Genomic DNA, 14,048 nt, shown 5'->3' with positions numbered 1-14,048 from the left:
CTGAGCTCACTCACGGCTGTTGCTGGTTAATTTCAGGTCACCCAAGTCCAGCCCCATCTGGCCAGCCCAACACCACCAGTGAAGAGAGCCAGCTCTTGCAGCCAGGTGAGGAAACAATCTTGTGGGACTCACAGTCAGCTTTCTGAGACCAAGTAGGTGGTCTGTGGGGGGTGATGGGAAAGGGAAATGGGTTTTTATGGTACCAGGGAGGCTCCCTGACTTCAGACAACACTTCTCCTTCCTGACCCAATGCCTGAAGCTCCACCACTAGATTCACTTTGAGATCTTAGAGCTGCCATCTTTGGGAGGCCACTGATGAAAGGTCATGCACATGTGGGCAAGGTATTCAGCGGGCATTTAAAGGGGATTTGTTGAGAACAAGCTAAAGGACACTTGGTAGGAGTGGTGGGGCTCCATCAGATGGGTCCTCAATTAACTCAACAGATATTTAAGGACCTACTCTGTGCAAAGTTGTGTGCAATCCTGGGCAAAAACAGGAGGTGATTCCCCCAGGAGGGGCTTTGGGGAAGGGGGGACCACCATCCACTGAGGCCGCCCACCTTCAACCCCATCACCAACCCCATGTCCATCCTCCAAGGTTCCGGTGTCACAATGGCAGCCTCCATGGTTGTACCCTCAGAATAGCGGAGGGGCCTGGGAGGGGCAGCATGGCACCCACAGTAGCAGGGGAGAGGGCCTCTCAACCCAGAACCCTGCCCTCCTTTCACACAAGGGTGACTCTGGAGACAGAGGCAAGAAAGAAGGGTCTGTGGGGACTGGACACCCCAGGGCTAACCCATCCTAACCTCCAGTCACCTTCGGCCCTACCTTCTCCTGTCTCTAAGGAGGACCAAAGGGTCAGGCGATGAGGCAGCCCAGCCCCATTTTGCAGACTGGAAGGCTGAGGCTCAGGGCGGGTAGGGTATGGTCCAAGGTCACGCAGCAGATCAGTGGTGGGACCCTTGGCAGCTGTCCGCCTCCACCTGCATCCCTGAGGTCGGCAGAATCCGAATCAGCCGAGGCTCAGCTAGGGTCTGGCCCTTCCAGGGGAGCGACTCCAGGTCCGCCTGATGAATGGGAGCAGCCGCTGCAACGGGACGGCGGAGGTCTGGTTCCGGCAGTCCTGGGAGCCCGCGTGCGGGGCACTCTGGGACCTCCGCGCCTCCGAGGCTGTGTGCCGCTCGCTGGGCTGCGGCCGGGCGGAGCCGCTGGAACAGCCCGTCCCGCCGACCCCGGCGCTGCCGACTGGTGCAGCCGCGGGAAACGCCAGCTGGGCCCCGAATACCACGTGGGCCCTAGCGCCCACCGTCCAGTGCAGCGGCCCCGAATGGCAGCTCTGCAAGGTGGTGGAGCACGCGTGCAGCAGCGACGAGAGGCCGGTCCAGGTCACCTGTGCAGGTACGAGCGGACCAACCCGTTCCCGCCGCCGGCCTCCTCCCTGTCCTACCTCCCCGTCCTTCGGCCACTGCCCCGCATCCTGTCCCCAGCCCTGGCCACTGGACCCAAGTCTCGCCCTCCGGACTTCTACCCAGACCCACCACCGACGCGAATACAATTGGTTCCCTCACCGGAGGGCTGCAGCGCCTCTACCCCCTGGTACAGAAATATGCCAGGTTCCCAAGATCTCTTAGCGCTGCCGCTCCCCAGCCCCGAGACCTGCTCTTCAGGCTCCGCCCACCCGGTCTCTTGCCCCACCCACTAGTCTGCCGCTCAGCCTACCCCGCCCGCAGCCCTGAGCCTATTCCTCAGCACCGCCCACCAGGTTACTAGCCCCTCCCAAAAGGCTCCCAGCCCCTCCCACTAGGTATCCAGCACCGCCCCTGGGTCCCCAGCCTTGACCAGTTCCCCACCTCCGCCTCACCCCAGGTCCCCAGCCCAGACAGGCCGTGTTCCCCAGTCTTGCCCACTGGGTTACCCGCCCCTCTTTCTCTCACTGGGTCCACAGCCCCAGGCACAGCTCTCCTGCCCAACAACCCTCCCCCTGACTTCCCTTCCTTTCGCCCCTTCCTCACATCCACAAACCCCTTCTCCTCCTATCCCCAGAAAACCTCGATTTGAAATTGGTGGGTGGTGGCAGCCCGTGCGAGGGCCGCGTGGAGATGCTGGAGCACGGACAGTGGGGTTCGGTGTGTGATGACACGTGGGACCTGGACGATGCCCACGTGGTGTGCCGGCAACTGAGCTGTGGCTGGGCGGTCCAGGCCCTGCCCGGCTTGCACTTTGCGCCTGGCCAAGGACGCATCCACCGGGACCAAGTGAACTGTTCCGGGTCGGAGACCTACCTGTGGGACTGCCTGGGGCTGCCGGGAAATGGCTACTGTGGCCACAAGGAGGACGCCGGCGTGGTGTGCTCAGGTCAGTGGGCGATGCTGCGCCACGGTTATCCAACACTTACTGCAGGCCTGCTGGGCGCCAGGACTGTAGTTAGTGCTGGACAGATGGTCCCTGCCCATGGGAGGTCATAGCCCAAGAGGGAAGATGAGACCCAGACAGACATAATCCAGGAGAGAGAGTGGCAAATGCCTTATGAAAGGAAGCCAGGTGGAGTTAAGAGACAGCAGGCAATCCAGAGCTGGGGGGCTAAGCCTGCCCACCTCCTGGAGTAGGTGACATTAGAAGTGAGGCTTTTTCTGAGTGGGAGTTGGTCACCTGGTTCAGAACAGCAAGAGGAGATGGAGGCTGGGAGGCCCTGTGGAGGCTGTTGGAGCCCAGATGAGGACAGGAAGTTCTGGTCCAGCCAGCGCTTCTCTTAATGTGCCCAAGAATGGGGAGGGAGGCAGGTCTCGTCCAATGTACATTCTGATTCAGTAGGTCTGAGGCAGGGCTTGAAATTCTGCATTTCTAACAAGATCCCAGGTGATACGGAAGCTGCCGGTCCAAGGACCACATTTGAGCAGCCAGGATGTAGACAGCAGCAGGGCCAGCTGGAGCAGGTGGGGCAGATGAGAGGAGGGATGCAGAGGCAGGAGGGAGAGCACACAAGATCTGGAGACCGATTGGCTCTGGGGAGTTTGCATTTGTGGGTCGGGGCTGGTGAGGGTTTCTGCCCAAAGGATCCTGACCTGACTCTGATCCCCCCCACCCCCTGCAGAGCACCAGTCCTGGCGCCTGACCGGGGGCGCTGACCCCTGCGAGGGCCAGGTGGAGGTGTACTTCCGAGGGGTCTGGAACACAGTGTGTGACAGTACGTGGTACGAACCAGAGGCCAACGTGCTCTGCCGGGACTTGGGCTGTGGGACTCTGGCCCGGGTGCCCAAGGGGCTGCCGCACTCCCTGTCGGGCAAGATGTACTACTCATGCGAGGGAGGGGAGCCCACGCTCTCCGAGTGCTTCTGGCGGTTCAATAACTCCAACCTCTGCAGACAATCACAGGCAGCCAGGGTCCTCTGCTCAGGTACCCCTCCTCCCACCCACCCCACTCCCCCCACCCCCAGATTTGGACTAGGAATTGCATCTGGATTTATAGCCCAAGGAATACAGCTTGCGCTAGATCAGGAACGGCAAATACTGGCCTAAGAGGGACCATTGCCCTTACCATGCCCAGGCAGACATTACTGATGAATCAGGGCAATCTCTTCCTCAGTCCTAGAATCATGAATCCAATCTTTATTGAGGCGTTATTATACGCGAAGCAGTGCTCCCTCTTGACTGGAGCCGGCTCAGGAGATAAAACCAATGTGCCATCCCAGGGCTGGTGATCATCATAAAAAGAGCATTAGGAGACACTAATAATATCAGCCACAGTGTCTGGAGCCCTAACCAGGTGCCAGGCATTGCCGGGCACTCAGTATATATTTCAGCAGAGCCTCCCACCTGCTCTGTGAATTGGGTTTCACGAAGTCTAAGATGGCATTGATGACGAGTCACACTGTTAGTATTTTATGTACCAGAAATGCTGCCAAAATAAACTCTTGACGTGCCATCAGCTGTAACGATAGATGTCATCACCCCGATTTCTGAGGTGTTAACATGTGAAAAAGCAAGAGCATTAAACAAACACAGCGTTAGCATCTCTATGGAGTTCAGACACCAGGCTATGAATTCCAGCTCTGCCAGTCACCGGCTGGGAGGCTCCGGCTTGTGAATATGTGGATGCTGACACCAGGCGCGTCACAGGGGAGCCGGGAAGTCAGACAATATCCACCAAGGGACGTTGTAAGCTCCACCCCTTACCAGTCAGATGGTGATGATAATGACAAGACTGTCAGATTCCCACTTCCTGAGGCAGGTGGGCAGACCAAATCTAATACTAGATGGAAAAGGGAAATACTCGTGTTCTATAGCAGATTATGCAGAAGGAAGGGCTAATTCTTTCATTAGCCCTTTATTTAAACCAAAATACCTTCCTAGCATTAAATCCATGAGATCCTCCTTATGGTGGGGTGTGGGAAAGACTCCGCCATGGGCCCCGGTGGGAACACACCCCCAGTTGCAGGCCACTTGTCTGTCTTGTCCAGTTTCTAGCACAAGGCCTGGCCACGGTAGGTGCTCGGGCACGTGTGCTGAGTGAATGAACAGTGCTTTCTGACAGGTGCCCGGAGCCTGCTCAATCTGTCCACTTCTGAAATCCCTGCAACTGGTCAGCCGGTCACTGTGGGTGAGTGTCCCTGGGGATGCAGTTTCGCAGAGGCTCAGGTGTGCACGTGTGTGTGTGTGTGTGTGTGTGTGTGTGTGTCTGCAGGAGGGTTCTGACGGTTTGTCCCCCATCCGCTACCTCCAGACAGTGAACTTGACTCCCCCCACCATCCCCGGGGCTCTCTGGCTGCTTCGTGCTCCTTTCACCTCGCCTGCCTCTATCATGTCAGCTCCACAGCTCCCTGAATCCTGATATTTCTTGGACAGGAGTCCTCTTCCCACTCTCTGTGAGCTCCTGTAGGGCAGAGGATAGAGCTGTAGAGAACTGGAGCTGATCTGACACCAGCTGGGGGGCTTGGGGACGCCGAGGGCAACAGGCAGCGTGTTTATAATGTTCTGGGCACCGGCCAGTGCTTTACAGTCATTATTTCCCAACCCTTTAATCTTCCCAGCAGCCCCCTGGGGGAGGTCTTCTCACAACCCTTACATAGAGGAAGAAGCTTGGGCTCAGAGGGTGAGGTGATGGCCAGCAGTGTCGGCTAGAATTTGCCTGCAAGGCTGTGAACTCTGAATCCACACTTGGTCTGTCCTCCACTTGTGTGTAGCCAACTCCTGGGGCCCAGCCCCCAGCTGTGCCTCTTGCTAGCTGTATAATGTTGGGCAATTCTTAACCTCTCTGAGCCTCAGATCCCTTGACTATAAAACGAGGATGATAGGGGCTTCCCTGGTGGCACAGTGGTTGAGAGTCCGCCTGCCGATGCAGGGGACACGGGTTCGTGCCCCGGTCCGGGAGGATCCCACATGCCGCGGAGCGGCTGGGCCCGTGAGCCGTGGCCGCTGAGCCTGCGCGTCCGGAGCCTGTGCTCCACAACGGGAGGGGCCACCACGGTGAGAGGCCCGCGTACCGCAAAAAAAAACAAAACAAAACAAAACACAAGGATGATAATCCTAGTACTTCTCTCCTAGCATTGTTGTGAGTCTCCAGTAAATTAATTTTTAGAAAGTACTTACAACAGGGCTTAGTACATAGTAAGCACTGTCTGGGCCTCAGTTATTCTTATTTATTGATTATTTAGTCCAGGCAGGGAGCCCCGTGGCAGCTCCGAGATAACCACAGGGGCTGGCCCAGATCCACAGGCTTACCCCTTCCCCTGGCTCCTGGCTCCCTCTCTCAGACCCTCTCCAGAGGTGGGTGGGCGGCTTGGGGAGGGGACAGAGGGGCACCAAGTCCTGCCAGGGAACCTGGCAATGGCTGAGGGCACGGAGAGGGTATGAAATGCTGGGGACTGTGCAGGCTGGAGGGCGAGCTCCTGCCAGGACCCACACACCCTCGCACACTCTCAATTGCTGAGTTCGGGGCGGGGAGCCACGTCGCCCTCAGAAGAGCAGAGCTGTTATGGAGAGCCGGTCTCCAGGGAGCACACTGGGAGCACACTGGGAATGGGGCCCACATTCACAGGTCTCCCCACAGCCCCCCACAGTCCAGTCTCTCCCTTGCACCTGCTTGCTGATGCTAAATCCAGTCCCTACCCCAGCCCAGTCTGCCCCGTTTGCAAACAGAAAGGGAGAGGGGAGAAAATGAGGACGGGGTGGAGGTGGGGGTAATCTCCCAGGGGGAGCAGACGCTGCCACCAGCCTCCCGCGTTACTGTCGCTACCCTTCCTCCAGCTCTGTGGCCTGCGCACCCCAGGCTTTCTGAGCAGGAGATAGTTCGTGTCTCTGGGATGATGAAGATTAGGGCCTCATTGCAGCTTCCATCCATTCTCTGCTTTGGGCTCTTTTTAGCAGGGGTGAGGCCAGGAGGGAGGGGAAAGCAAGAAGTCACACCAGGGGCTGCAGAGCTGGGAGGTCTGGAATCATGCCCACCCCCCCACCCCCGCCCTCAGGGCGCATGTCTGGTAAGAAGGACGCATCTGGGGCAAGGAAAGGAGATCTCGCTCTCCTGATGGTCTGTTCCCTGCCAGCAGATGCTCAGAGCCACCTTCTCTGGGGATCCAGCCTTGGTCTCCCCTGTAGAGAATCAGGTGCCCCTTGGAGGGCCGCACGGCTGTCTATACCTTCATCACAGCAGGAAACTTGCTGAATTGGATTGAGTCGGCTTGTCAAACTTCCCACTAGACAGAGACCCTCAAGGCCCGTGACACTGCCGTCATATTTGTCTCCCCAGGTCTAGTGCCTGGCACACAGTGGGTGCTCAATAATTGTTGAGCAGAGACAGATCTCCTGGCTTCGTGGCCAGGAGAAAGTTTCATTCAGCCAGTTATTCATTCAATATGCATTTCTCAGGCATCTACTATATACCAGGCACCTAAAAGCAGTTGGGAAAATTCAAAAAAAAAAGAAGGGAAGAGGAGTATACGTCCAAAAGGGAAGTAGGTCAGATGCAGAGAAGAAGGAGAGGTGAGAATGGCAAGGAGAAGTCCATGTCCCTTCCTTTTTCTCCCTGATTTGGGGTTCTTGCTTCCAGAATCTTCTGTGACGGTGAAAATGAAGGACTGGGAATCTCGAGAGCTAATGCTTCTCATCCCTTGCATCGTTCTGGGAATTCTCCTTCTTGTCTCACTCAGTTTCATAGCCATCATCCTCTTGAGAATTAAAGGAAAATACGGTAGGTGCAGAGTCCCAGGAGCCATGGGAAAGGCCCAGGGATGAAAAGAAGCAGAACTGAGACAGTCCTCCCAGGGGGACATGAGCCATGGGGAACCTCAGCAGGAATGGCAGTGATCTGGCAATGGCCACCCAGCCCTGGCCCCAAGAAGCACCTCCTGATGGGAAGGATTTTCCCAGCATGCCCCCCAGAAGTTGTCCACAGGAGGACCAGATTGTGTGTGTGTGTGTGTGTGTGTGTGTGTGTGTGAGGGTGTTTGGGGATGGGGAAGGTGAGGAGGGAGGTGTCCCCATGAGAGCAGAGCCAGGAAGACTGGAAGGTGCAAAAAATGACTTGCAGGATCTCTGCCTCCCCTTCCTCAGCCCTCCCCGCTATGCTGAACCACCAGCACCTACCCACCACCACCCCAGCGGGGACCACAAGCTATCAAGAGGTTCCCATCACCATCGCCAAAGAAGAAAGTAGGATGTCACCCACCCTGGGGGTGAGGAGGGCGGGGGAGGACAAGAAGGGGATATTTTCCGGACGGTCAGTACTGCTTAGGTCAAAGCAGTGCCCCAGCTGGAGATGAGACCTGGGCCAGCCCACGAGTGGCTGTGGAACCTTGAGCAGGTCCAGCCTCAGTCTGGGCCTTGATAGGCTGATGACTTTCCAGTGCACTCATTCTAGAACTCGAAGCTTTTGAATCCTGGACCAAAACAGGCCCAGGGCATTTTGGACCTTGGTTCTCAAAGGAAAGCTCTGTTTTGCTAATTGGCCAGTAGGTTTGTAACACCATTGCCTCTTCCAGTGGTCTGCCCAATCAGCCTCCCTGCAACGCCCCATCAAGATCTTCCTGGAACATAATCTTATTTCATATTTTCCGAGTCAAAAAAAATGGGATCAGTCACCCATCTTTAATGATACATCAATGCATTACCTCTTGAGAGTCTTGTGAAGAAGCTTGAGTTTAATCACACTGCATTATGAATATATTAAATCGCCTTTATTTGAAAGAGTTCAGGGACACAAAAACCAATACAAAACACAGACATATGTTATAAAGATTCTTTGCACACAGGATATCCAGATATTTGAGAAGAGAGTATGAACACAGACCTAGCACGAGAGTAGGCACAGAGCAGCCACTCACTGAATATTATGGTCTAGAGGTTAAGAGCCACGTGGCCTGCTTCTCTAGGCAATGTGAGAATGTCTCTGTGCCTCAGTTTCCCCAGCTATAAAATGGGGACGCTAACCTCGCTACCTCACGGAGTTCTTATGAGCATTAACTGAGATAATATTTATAAATGTTGGAATAGTGCCTGGCCTGCAGGGACTACTATGTGTTTGTTAAGTAAAGAAATGTTATTTAGTTCCCCGTGTTTGAAATGGACGCGGGGGAGCTTGGAAAACCCAGGCCCGACGGTCTTGTACGAGATGGGCTGCCTGGCGCACTCCCTGCCCCTCTGTCTCCGGCCCCCACGGTCCGCGCTCTCTGCCGCCTCTCTCTGCAGCTTTCTGTCCCCTGCCTTGCCACGCTCCCCACTCTGTTCTCTCCCCAGTTCCCAAGCTGCCCATCCAGGTCCAGGCTCCGCCCCCTGAAGACTCGAACTCCAGCTCGGACTCAGACTATGAGCACTATGACTTCAGCAGCCAGCCTCCCGTGGCCCTGACCACCTTCTACAGTGAGTGCCCGCGCCCGGACTCCCGAGGGCCCACCGGCCCGCACCAGGGAGAGGGCCCAGCTGGCCGGGGGGCCTGCGCTAGTTTCCCCCCTTGGTGACCCCTGCACGATGAGAGGGGCATCTCCCTCGCTGTGACCACTGGACTGACGCTCAATGGTCCCGCACTGAAGTTTTCAAAGTGCTTTGTGACCCTGGAGACATCTCTAGTCATTTCCCCTTGGACCACCTTCTCTCCCGTGCTTGTCTGTGGTCAGGCAGGTCTCAAGACCAGTCCCTCGCCAGTCACCTAACTGTGGCTGCGTCTGTGTCTGCTGCGAGGCACTCCAGTTCAGATGGCTTCTCGCATGCTCTCACCCCTTCTGTGTCCCATCCTGCCCCGTCAATCTCACCTCCTTGCCCACCTCCACCATGAGCCCAGCTCGCACTTCTCATCCGGCTTCTCCAGCTCTGCTCTCTGCCTGTTGGGGATATAGAAGGAGGAAAGCCAGTGCTCAGGCAGGACCCACGTGAGGCCGGGAGGTCGGACGAGAGCAGAGACTCTCACATCTATTGTGAAATCCCTTGGGAGCTCATCGAAACTTCCTGAGCCCCACCCGGGACCTCCTTTATAAGCTAGGATGAGAGTTTGGCTGTGTGTGACACAGACTCCAAATGACATCATCCGGAGAATTTGGAGGGGGCCCGGGCTCCTTTCTTGATACTCTGCAGTCGCTAAGACGTTGCCCAGTCCACATGGTCCAGAGTGGCTCACCACCGTGTCTGCATTCTAGGCTGCCGGAAGGGGGAAGGTGAGGCGTGCCCTACCCTGTATGGCAGGACGCCAGGGATGCTCCCACAGCTCCCACACACTTTCCACCCGTCAGAACTTAAACCCAGCAGCTGCAAGAGAGGCGGGGAGACGAAGTCTCTGTCCTGGGCAGCTGTGTCCAGATAAAGCCCAGAGGTCTCCTAGTACCGGGAGCGGGGCAGTAGGATGGGTACTGGGGGCAACAGCCATCTTGGCCCCACCTGCTGAACCAGGGCCTCTGGGGGGCAGTGTGGATGGTTCCACTCTGCGGGGCCGTGGTCCAGCATTTGGGAGCCACAGAGATGAGTGTCCTTAGAACCTGAGATTCTGAGTCCAGGCATGTAAGATGCAAGACCGGGAGTCCAAAATCCTGTGACACTGAGACTAAAAGTCAGCAGTAACACATTCAAAAAGCTGATTCCCAGATTCCAGACACTCAAGTTCTTAAGATGCTATGAATCTGCACCGCTCTGATTCTGAAACAGAGGTACCGCAGAGCCCAGGATACAAAGATACCAGACCCTCAGCTTCACTCTGGAAGGCTCCTCAGGGGCAACATCTGGCCTTTTGCTGCCCTGAGCTGCCCCAGCAGAAGCACTCCCCGTGTTCCCTTAAGTGGCAGGAGGGACGGCTGGGGCTGGGGAGGTGCAGGGCACTAGGGTTTCTGTCCAGAAGCAGCCTGTCCCCAGGCCGGTTTCAGATTGAGGCTTGGGGTCTGCCTGGACTAGAACTTGAGCCTGGGGATCTGATGAAAAAGACTAAGCCGTCAGGGTTGTCCTGCTGCCCTGTTCAGCCTCCCGAATCCCACAGAACACCAGCTCTGCTCCGGACGCCCCAGACAAGGGGGTGGAGCCTACCCACCTCCTTCCTCACCGCCATCTCCGCTTGTAGATTCCCAGCGGCACCGCTTCACAGATGAAGAGGTCCGGCAGAACAGGTTCCAGATGCCCCCCTTGGAGGAAGGTGAGTCAGGCTGGGGAGGGACGTGGAGGGGGGTGACTAGGACGCCAGCCCTGCCTCCAGACTTAGCAGGTCACTCGCCTTGAAATGCATCAGCGCCACCTCCCTCAACAGGTCTTTCCTGACTTTAACAATTCCCATTGGCAGTAAGTTCTTTCTCAAGTTTAACTTAAAGCCCTCTTGCTGCACTGCATCTTCTTTATCATGATTCTGTCTTTCAGGCCCAGGACTCGAAGAGGTGCATGCCTCCCAGGTCCCACCTGCCAACCCTGAACACTGCATTGCAGACCCCCGCTCCACGGGCCCTCAGCGCCACCCAAGGAGCAAGGGCGGCTCCAGCACATCTTCAGGGGAGGGGTGCTGTAATAGCCCTGGCAGCAGGCTGCCTCCGTGGAACTCTCAAGTGTTTTCTTCAGAGAGGAAGCCCCTGCTGGGGCAGCCCCTGAACTTGGAGCTGGCTGGCTCCCAGGCAACTTTTCCAGGTAAGGTGGGCCCAGGAGGGTTGTGTGCCAGCTCCAGCCTCCCATCCTGTAGCCGACCTGGCCAGAGGAAGCGTAAAGCTGGGAGCCCTGAGCCAGTCTGAGTTCAGGACTCTAGTCCCAGCTCGGCAGCCACGTGCTGTGTGACCTTGGACAAGGTCCCTCTCTGGGCCTTCATTTCCTCAGGTGTCAAGCTAAGGACCTGACTCTACTGAGTCTTGAGGGCCTCCCAGCTCTGGCACTTTGCGAACTAGCCTGGCAGAGGGTGACTGGCTCTGGGGGTTTCCAGCAGGGCCTTCGGCTGATGACAGCTCCAGCACCTCCTCCGGAGAGTGGTACCAGAACTTCCAGCCGCCGCCCCAGCTCCCATCTGCTGAGCAGTTTGGATGTCCAGGTGCCAGGGGCAGGGGAGGGGGCACAGAGAGGGACTGGAGGGTGGATGAGTGGGGTAGCTCTGGATACATTGGCCCACGGGGGAAAAAAAAGAGAAGTAACGGGATTTTTTAAAGCAAACAAGAATATAGGGAGGTAGGGAAAATGGATGTAGGTGGGGCAGAGAAAGATTCAAAGAGAATGCCTTGAGAAGAAGTGAGCTCCCCATTAGTGGAGGCATTCAAGCAGAAGCAGCCAGATGGCCCCTTGGGGGAGCTGGTGGCAGCAGAGGGGGTCCCAGCACTCAGGGACTATAGCCCTGAACTACACAGACAAGGCTCTGCCTTCAGAACTGACATTCTAGCAAAGGAGGTAGCCATGAACAAGATTATAAGATGGTCTCACACAGCATCCCGGGGGAGAGGAATGTGGACCCAGACCTGCTCAGCTCTGTCCCTGCTCAGCGGGCGCAATGACTGGACCTCCCACTGACCTGAGTCTCCCACCGCACAGGGTCCCTCACTCCCCAGCCTGACTCTTCCTCCAATGAAGACTATGATGACATTGGAGCAGCCTAGCCTGGGCCCGGCGCGGCTCCTCCCCCTGCCCTCCCCCCACCCTCCCCCTCATGCCCCAGGAGCTGAGAGTCCTCCCCTGGAGACGTGAAAGGAACCTCCACACCTAGTATGGCCCAGCCGCCATCCATCAACAGGACCTGCCAGCACAGCCCTCCCCCAGCCCCAAACAGCAGCCCCGAGGAAGAGGTGCTGCCTCTGAAAGGGCCCGAGCTGTCTGCCTCAGGGGTGAACCGGCAGAGTCTAGGCCACTGCTCGGCAGCCCGCGTGGAAGGTTTGAACTGGGAGATTCCTGAGGCCCCTTCCGACCCTCATGTGTCTGAGGCTGTGGTTGCCTGAGTCTCTGACAGCTCAGGGCCCAGAGGAGCTCTGCGAGGGGCAGGGAGGCCCCATGTGCAGGGGCCGTTGGACTGCTGTTGGTCTGACAGGTGGGTGCTAGGGCTGGCTGGGGGGAGCCGCCAGCTGACCCAGGCTAAGCTCAGGTTGGTACCTGCACCCAGCAGGGAGTCCAGCCTTCCTGGGCACAGCCCAGGATGGGACAGGGAGCTGGATGGCTGCCCCCCCTCGACCACCCGGGGCCGGAGGCCAGCCCTGCCTCTAGAGAGCCTCGGAGCCCACCAGAGACACAGCCCTGATCTGCAGTGACCATTCCCGGGCAGCAATCCTTATTCTGAGCTTCCAAAGATTTACAAGGATGGTCCCATCCAGCCCCGCCAGAGACCCAGAGTGGGGCTCCGTCCCCGTGGGGCAGAAGCACAGAGATGTCTTCCAGGAGGGGCCCAGAGGCTGCACTAAGCCCCGAGTCCCCAGCTGTCTGCTTGGATGGATGGGATCCTCCCCGATGAACACATAAATATCAGTGTCACTCCTAGAGCTGTAAACGTGTCCAAGGCAGCCTCCGGGGAGAGGCCTGAGGGCTCAGGGCCAGCTTCTGGTGTCTTGCTCTGAGTATCCCGAGATTAAACCAGTTGCAGAATGAAACCAGGGGTGGAGTGACAAGTCTTTGAACTCACAGAACCCAGGCTCTGCCTCTGTGTGTGTGTGTCTGTGTGTGTGTGTGTGTGTGTGTGTGTCTGTGTGTGTGTGTGTGTGTGTCTGTGTGTGTGTGTCTGTGTGTGTGTGTCTGTGTGTGTGTTGGGTTGGAGGCAGCTCTGTCCATCGAGGTGCAAATGTCAGGGTGAATTGGAAACGTATTGAATACTGTGGCCCGGCACCATGGAACATGCTGGGGATGCAGCGACAGGAAGGCACAGGGCCTGCCCTCCTGGAGGTGATGGACAGATGCCTGTGAGTTCAGCATCCCCCTCCTGATTTGCCAGTGCGCCCTGGATCAGCGAGGCCAGCCTTGCTGCGCTGAATGCATTTTGACCTGGGCCTCCATAAGCTTCTGAGGCGGGGGAGGGTGAGTAGATTTTATCTCAGACCTGCCTGGAAAAGGCCTTGATCCCAGGTTGCTCAGAGGCTGGGGTTTTAGCCCAGCTGCACCAGCCAATGCCCAGCTCTGCCCGCAGGGAGGAGGCTGGGGGTCAGCTTTCCTCTGAGCCCTCCCAGAGCCAGGGATGGTGGAGAAGGCCACTCAGTGGATCTTGCCCTGAGCGGCTGAGCAGGGCCTGTTTTCCGTTCGCCTCTCCCAGAGGTGCAAAGAAAGCTGGCACTCCCCAGGGCAACCGTCACAGGATGTGGTTGCCCTGTGATGGGGCCCCCTCCTCCGGCCCTCTGAACCCTCAAGGGGCTGTGGGGGATTCCTAGGGGGGGAGCTAGTGCTGGGGTGGGCGGGATCAGACTCCCAGGGTCTGTGGGATTTGTGGAAAGCCTTTTTTTTCAGACAGCCAGGGTTCAAATCCCGGCTCCACCCTGTCCTGGCTGTGTGGTCTCCGGCAAGTCACTCTACATCTCTGAGCCTTTGCTATAAAGTTTGTCCGTAAAGTGCACACAGCAGTGGGCTAGAGGCTTGGCAATGAGTGTTCCCTCTCATTGGTAGATGAATCAGTAGAGGCAAGAGATCTCCGTAAGAGGAGAAAGGGG

General features: G+C 57.2%; 1 protein-coding gene across 11 annotated transcripts in view; it reads left to right on the top strand.

Moving 5' to 3' along the window:
• Nucleotides 1-13,004, top strand: part of CD6 (CD6 molecule) — a 41,398-nt gene extending 28,394 nt beyond the window's left edge. Inside the window, exons 2-13 of one of the 11 annotated variants that reach the window (XM_027114571.1) lie at nt 37-105; nt 1,048-1,398; nt 2,044-2,355; nt 3,092-3,394; nt 4,532-4,597; nt 7,043-7,183; nt 7,546-7,644; nt 8,728-8,850; nt 10,529-10,600; nt 10,885-11,079; nt 11,366-11,470; nt 11,962-13,004. In XM_027114571.1, the coding sequence (XP_026970372.1) occupies nt 37-105; nt 1,048-1,398; nt 2,044-2,355; nt 3,092-3,394; nt 4,532-4,597; nt 7,043-7,183; nt 7,546-7,644; nt 8,728-8,850; nt 10,529-10,600; nt 10,885-11,079; nt 11,366-11,470; nt 11,962-12,026 (1,901 nt within the window). In that variant the 3' untranslated portion in view covers nt 12,027-13,004. Of the gene's footprint in view, nt 1-36; nt 106-1,047; nt 1,399-2,043; nt 2,356-3,091; nt 3,395-4,531; nt 4,598-7,042; nt 7,184-7,545; nt 7,645-8,727; nt 8,851-10,528; nt 10,601-10,818; nt 11,080-11,365; nt 11,471-11,961 lie in introns of all 11 variants that reach the window. The other 10 variants (XM_027114575.1, XM_027114570.1, XM_027114569.1 and 7 more) reach the window with 10 other exon arrangements.
• Nucleotides 13,005-14,048: the final 1,044 nt, after the last annotated feature.

Source organism: Aethalodelphis obliquidens, unplaced genomic scaffold, assembly GCF_003676395.1.
Source record: "Aethalodelphis obliquidens isolate GAN/ISIS:26980383/991018 unplaced genomic scaffold, ASM367639v1 scaffold14, whole genome shotgun sequence".
NCBI lineage: Eukaryota > Metazoa > Chordata > Mammalia > Artiodactyla > Delphinidae > Aethalodelphis > Aethalodelphis obliquidens.
Note: the sequence above shows the minus strand (reverse complement) of the source record. Positions and strands in the feature narration are given on the sequence as shown.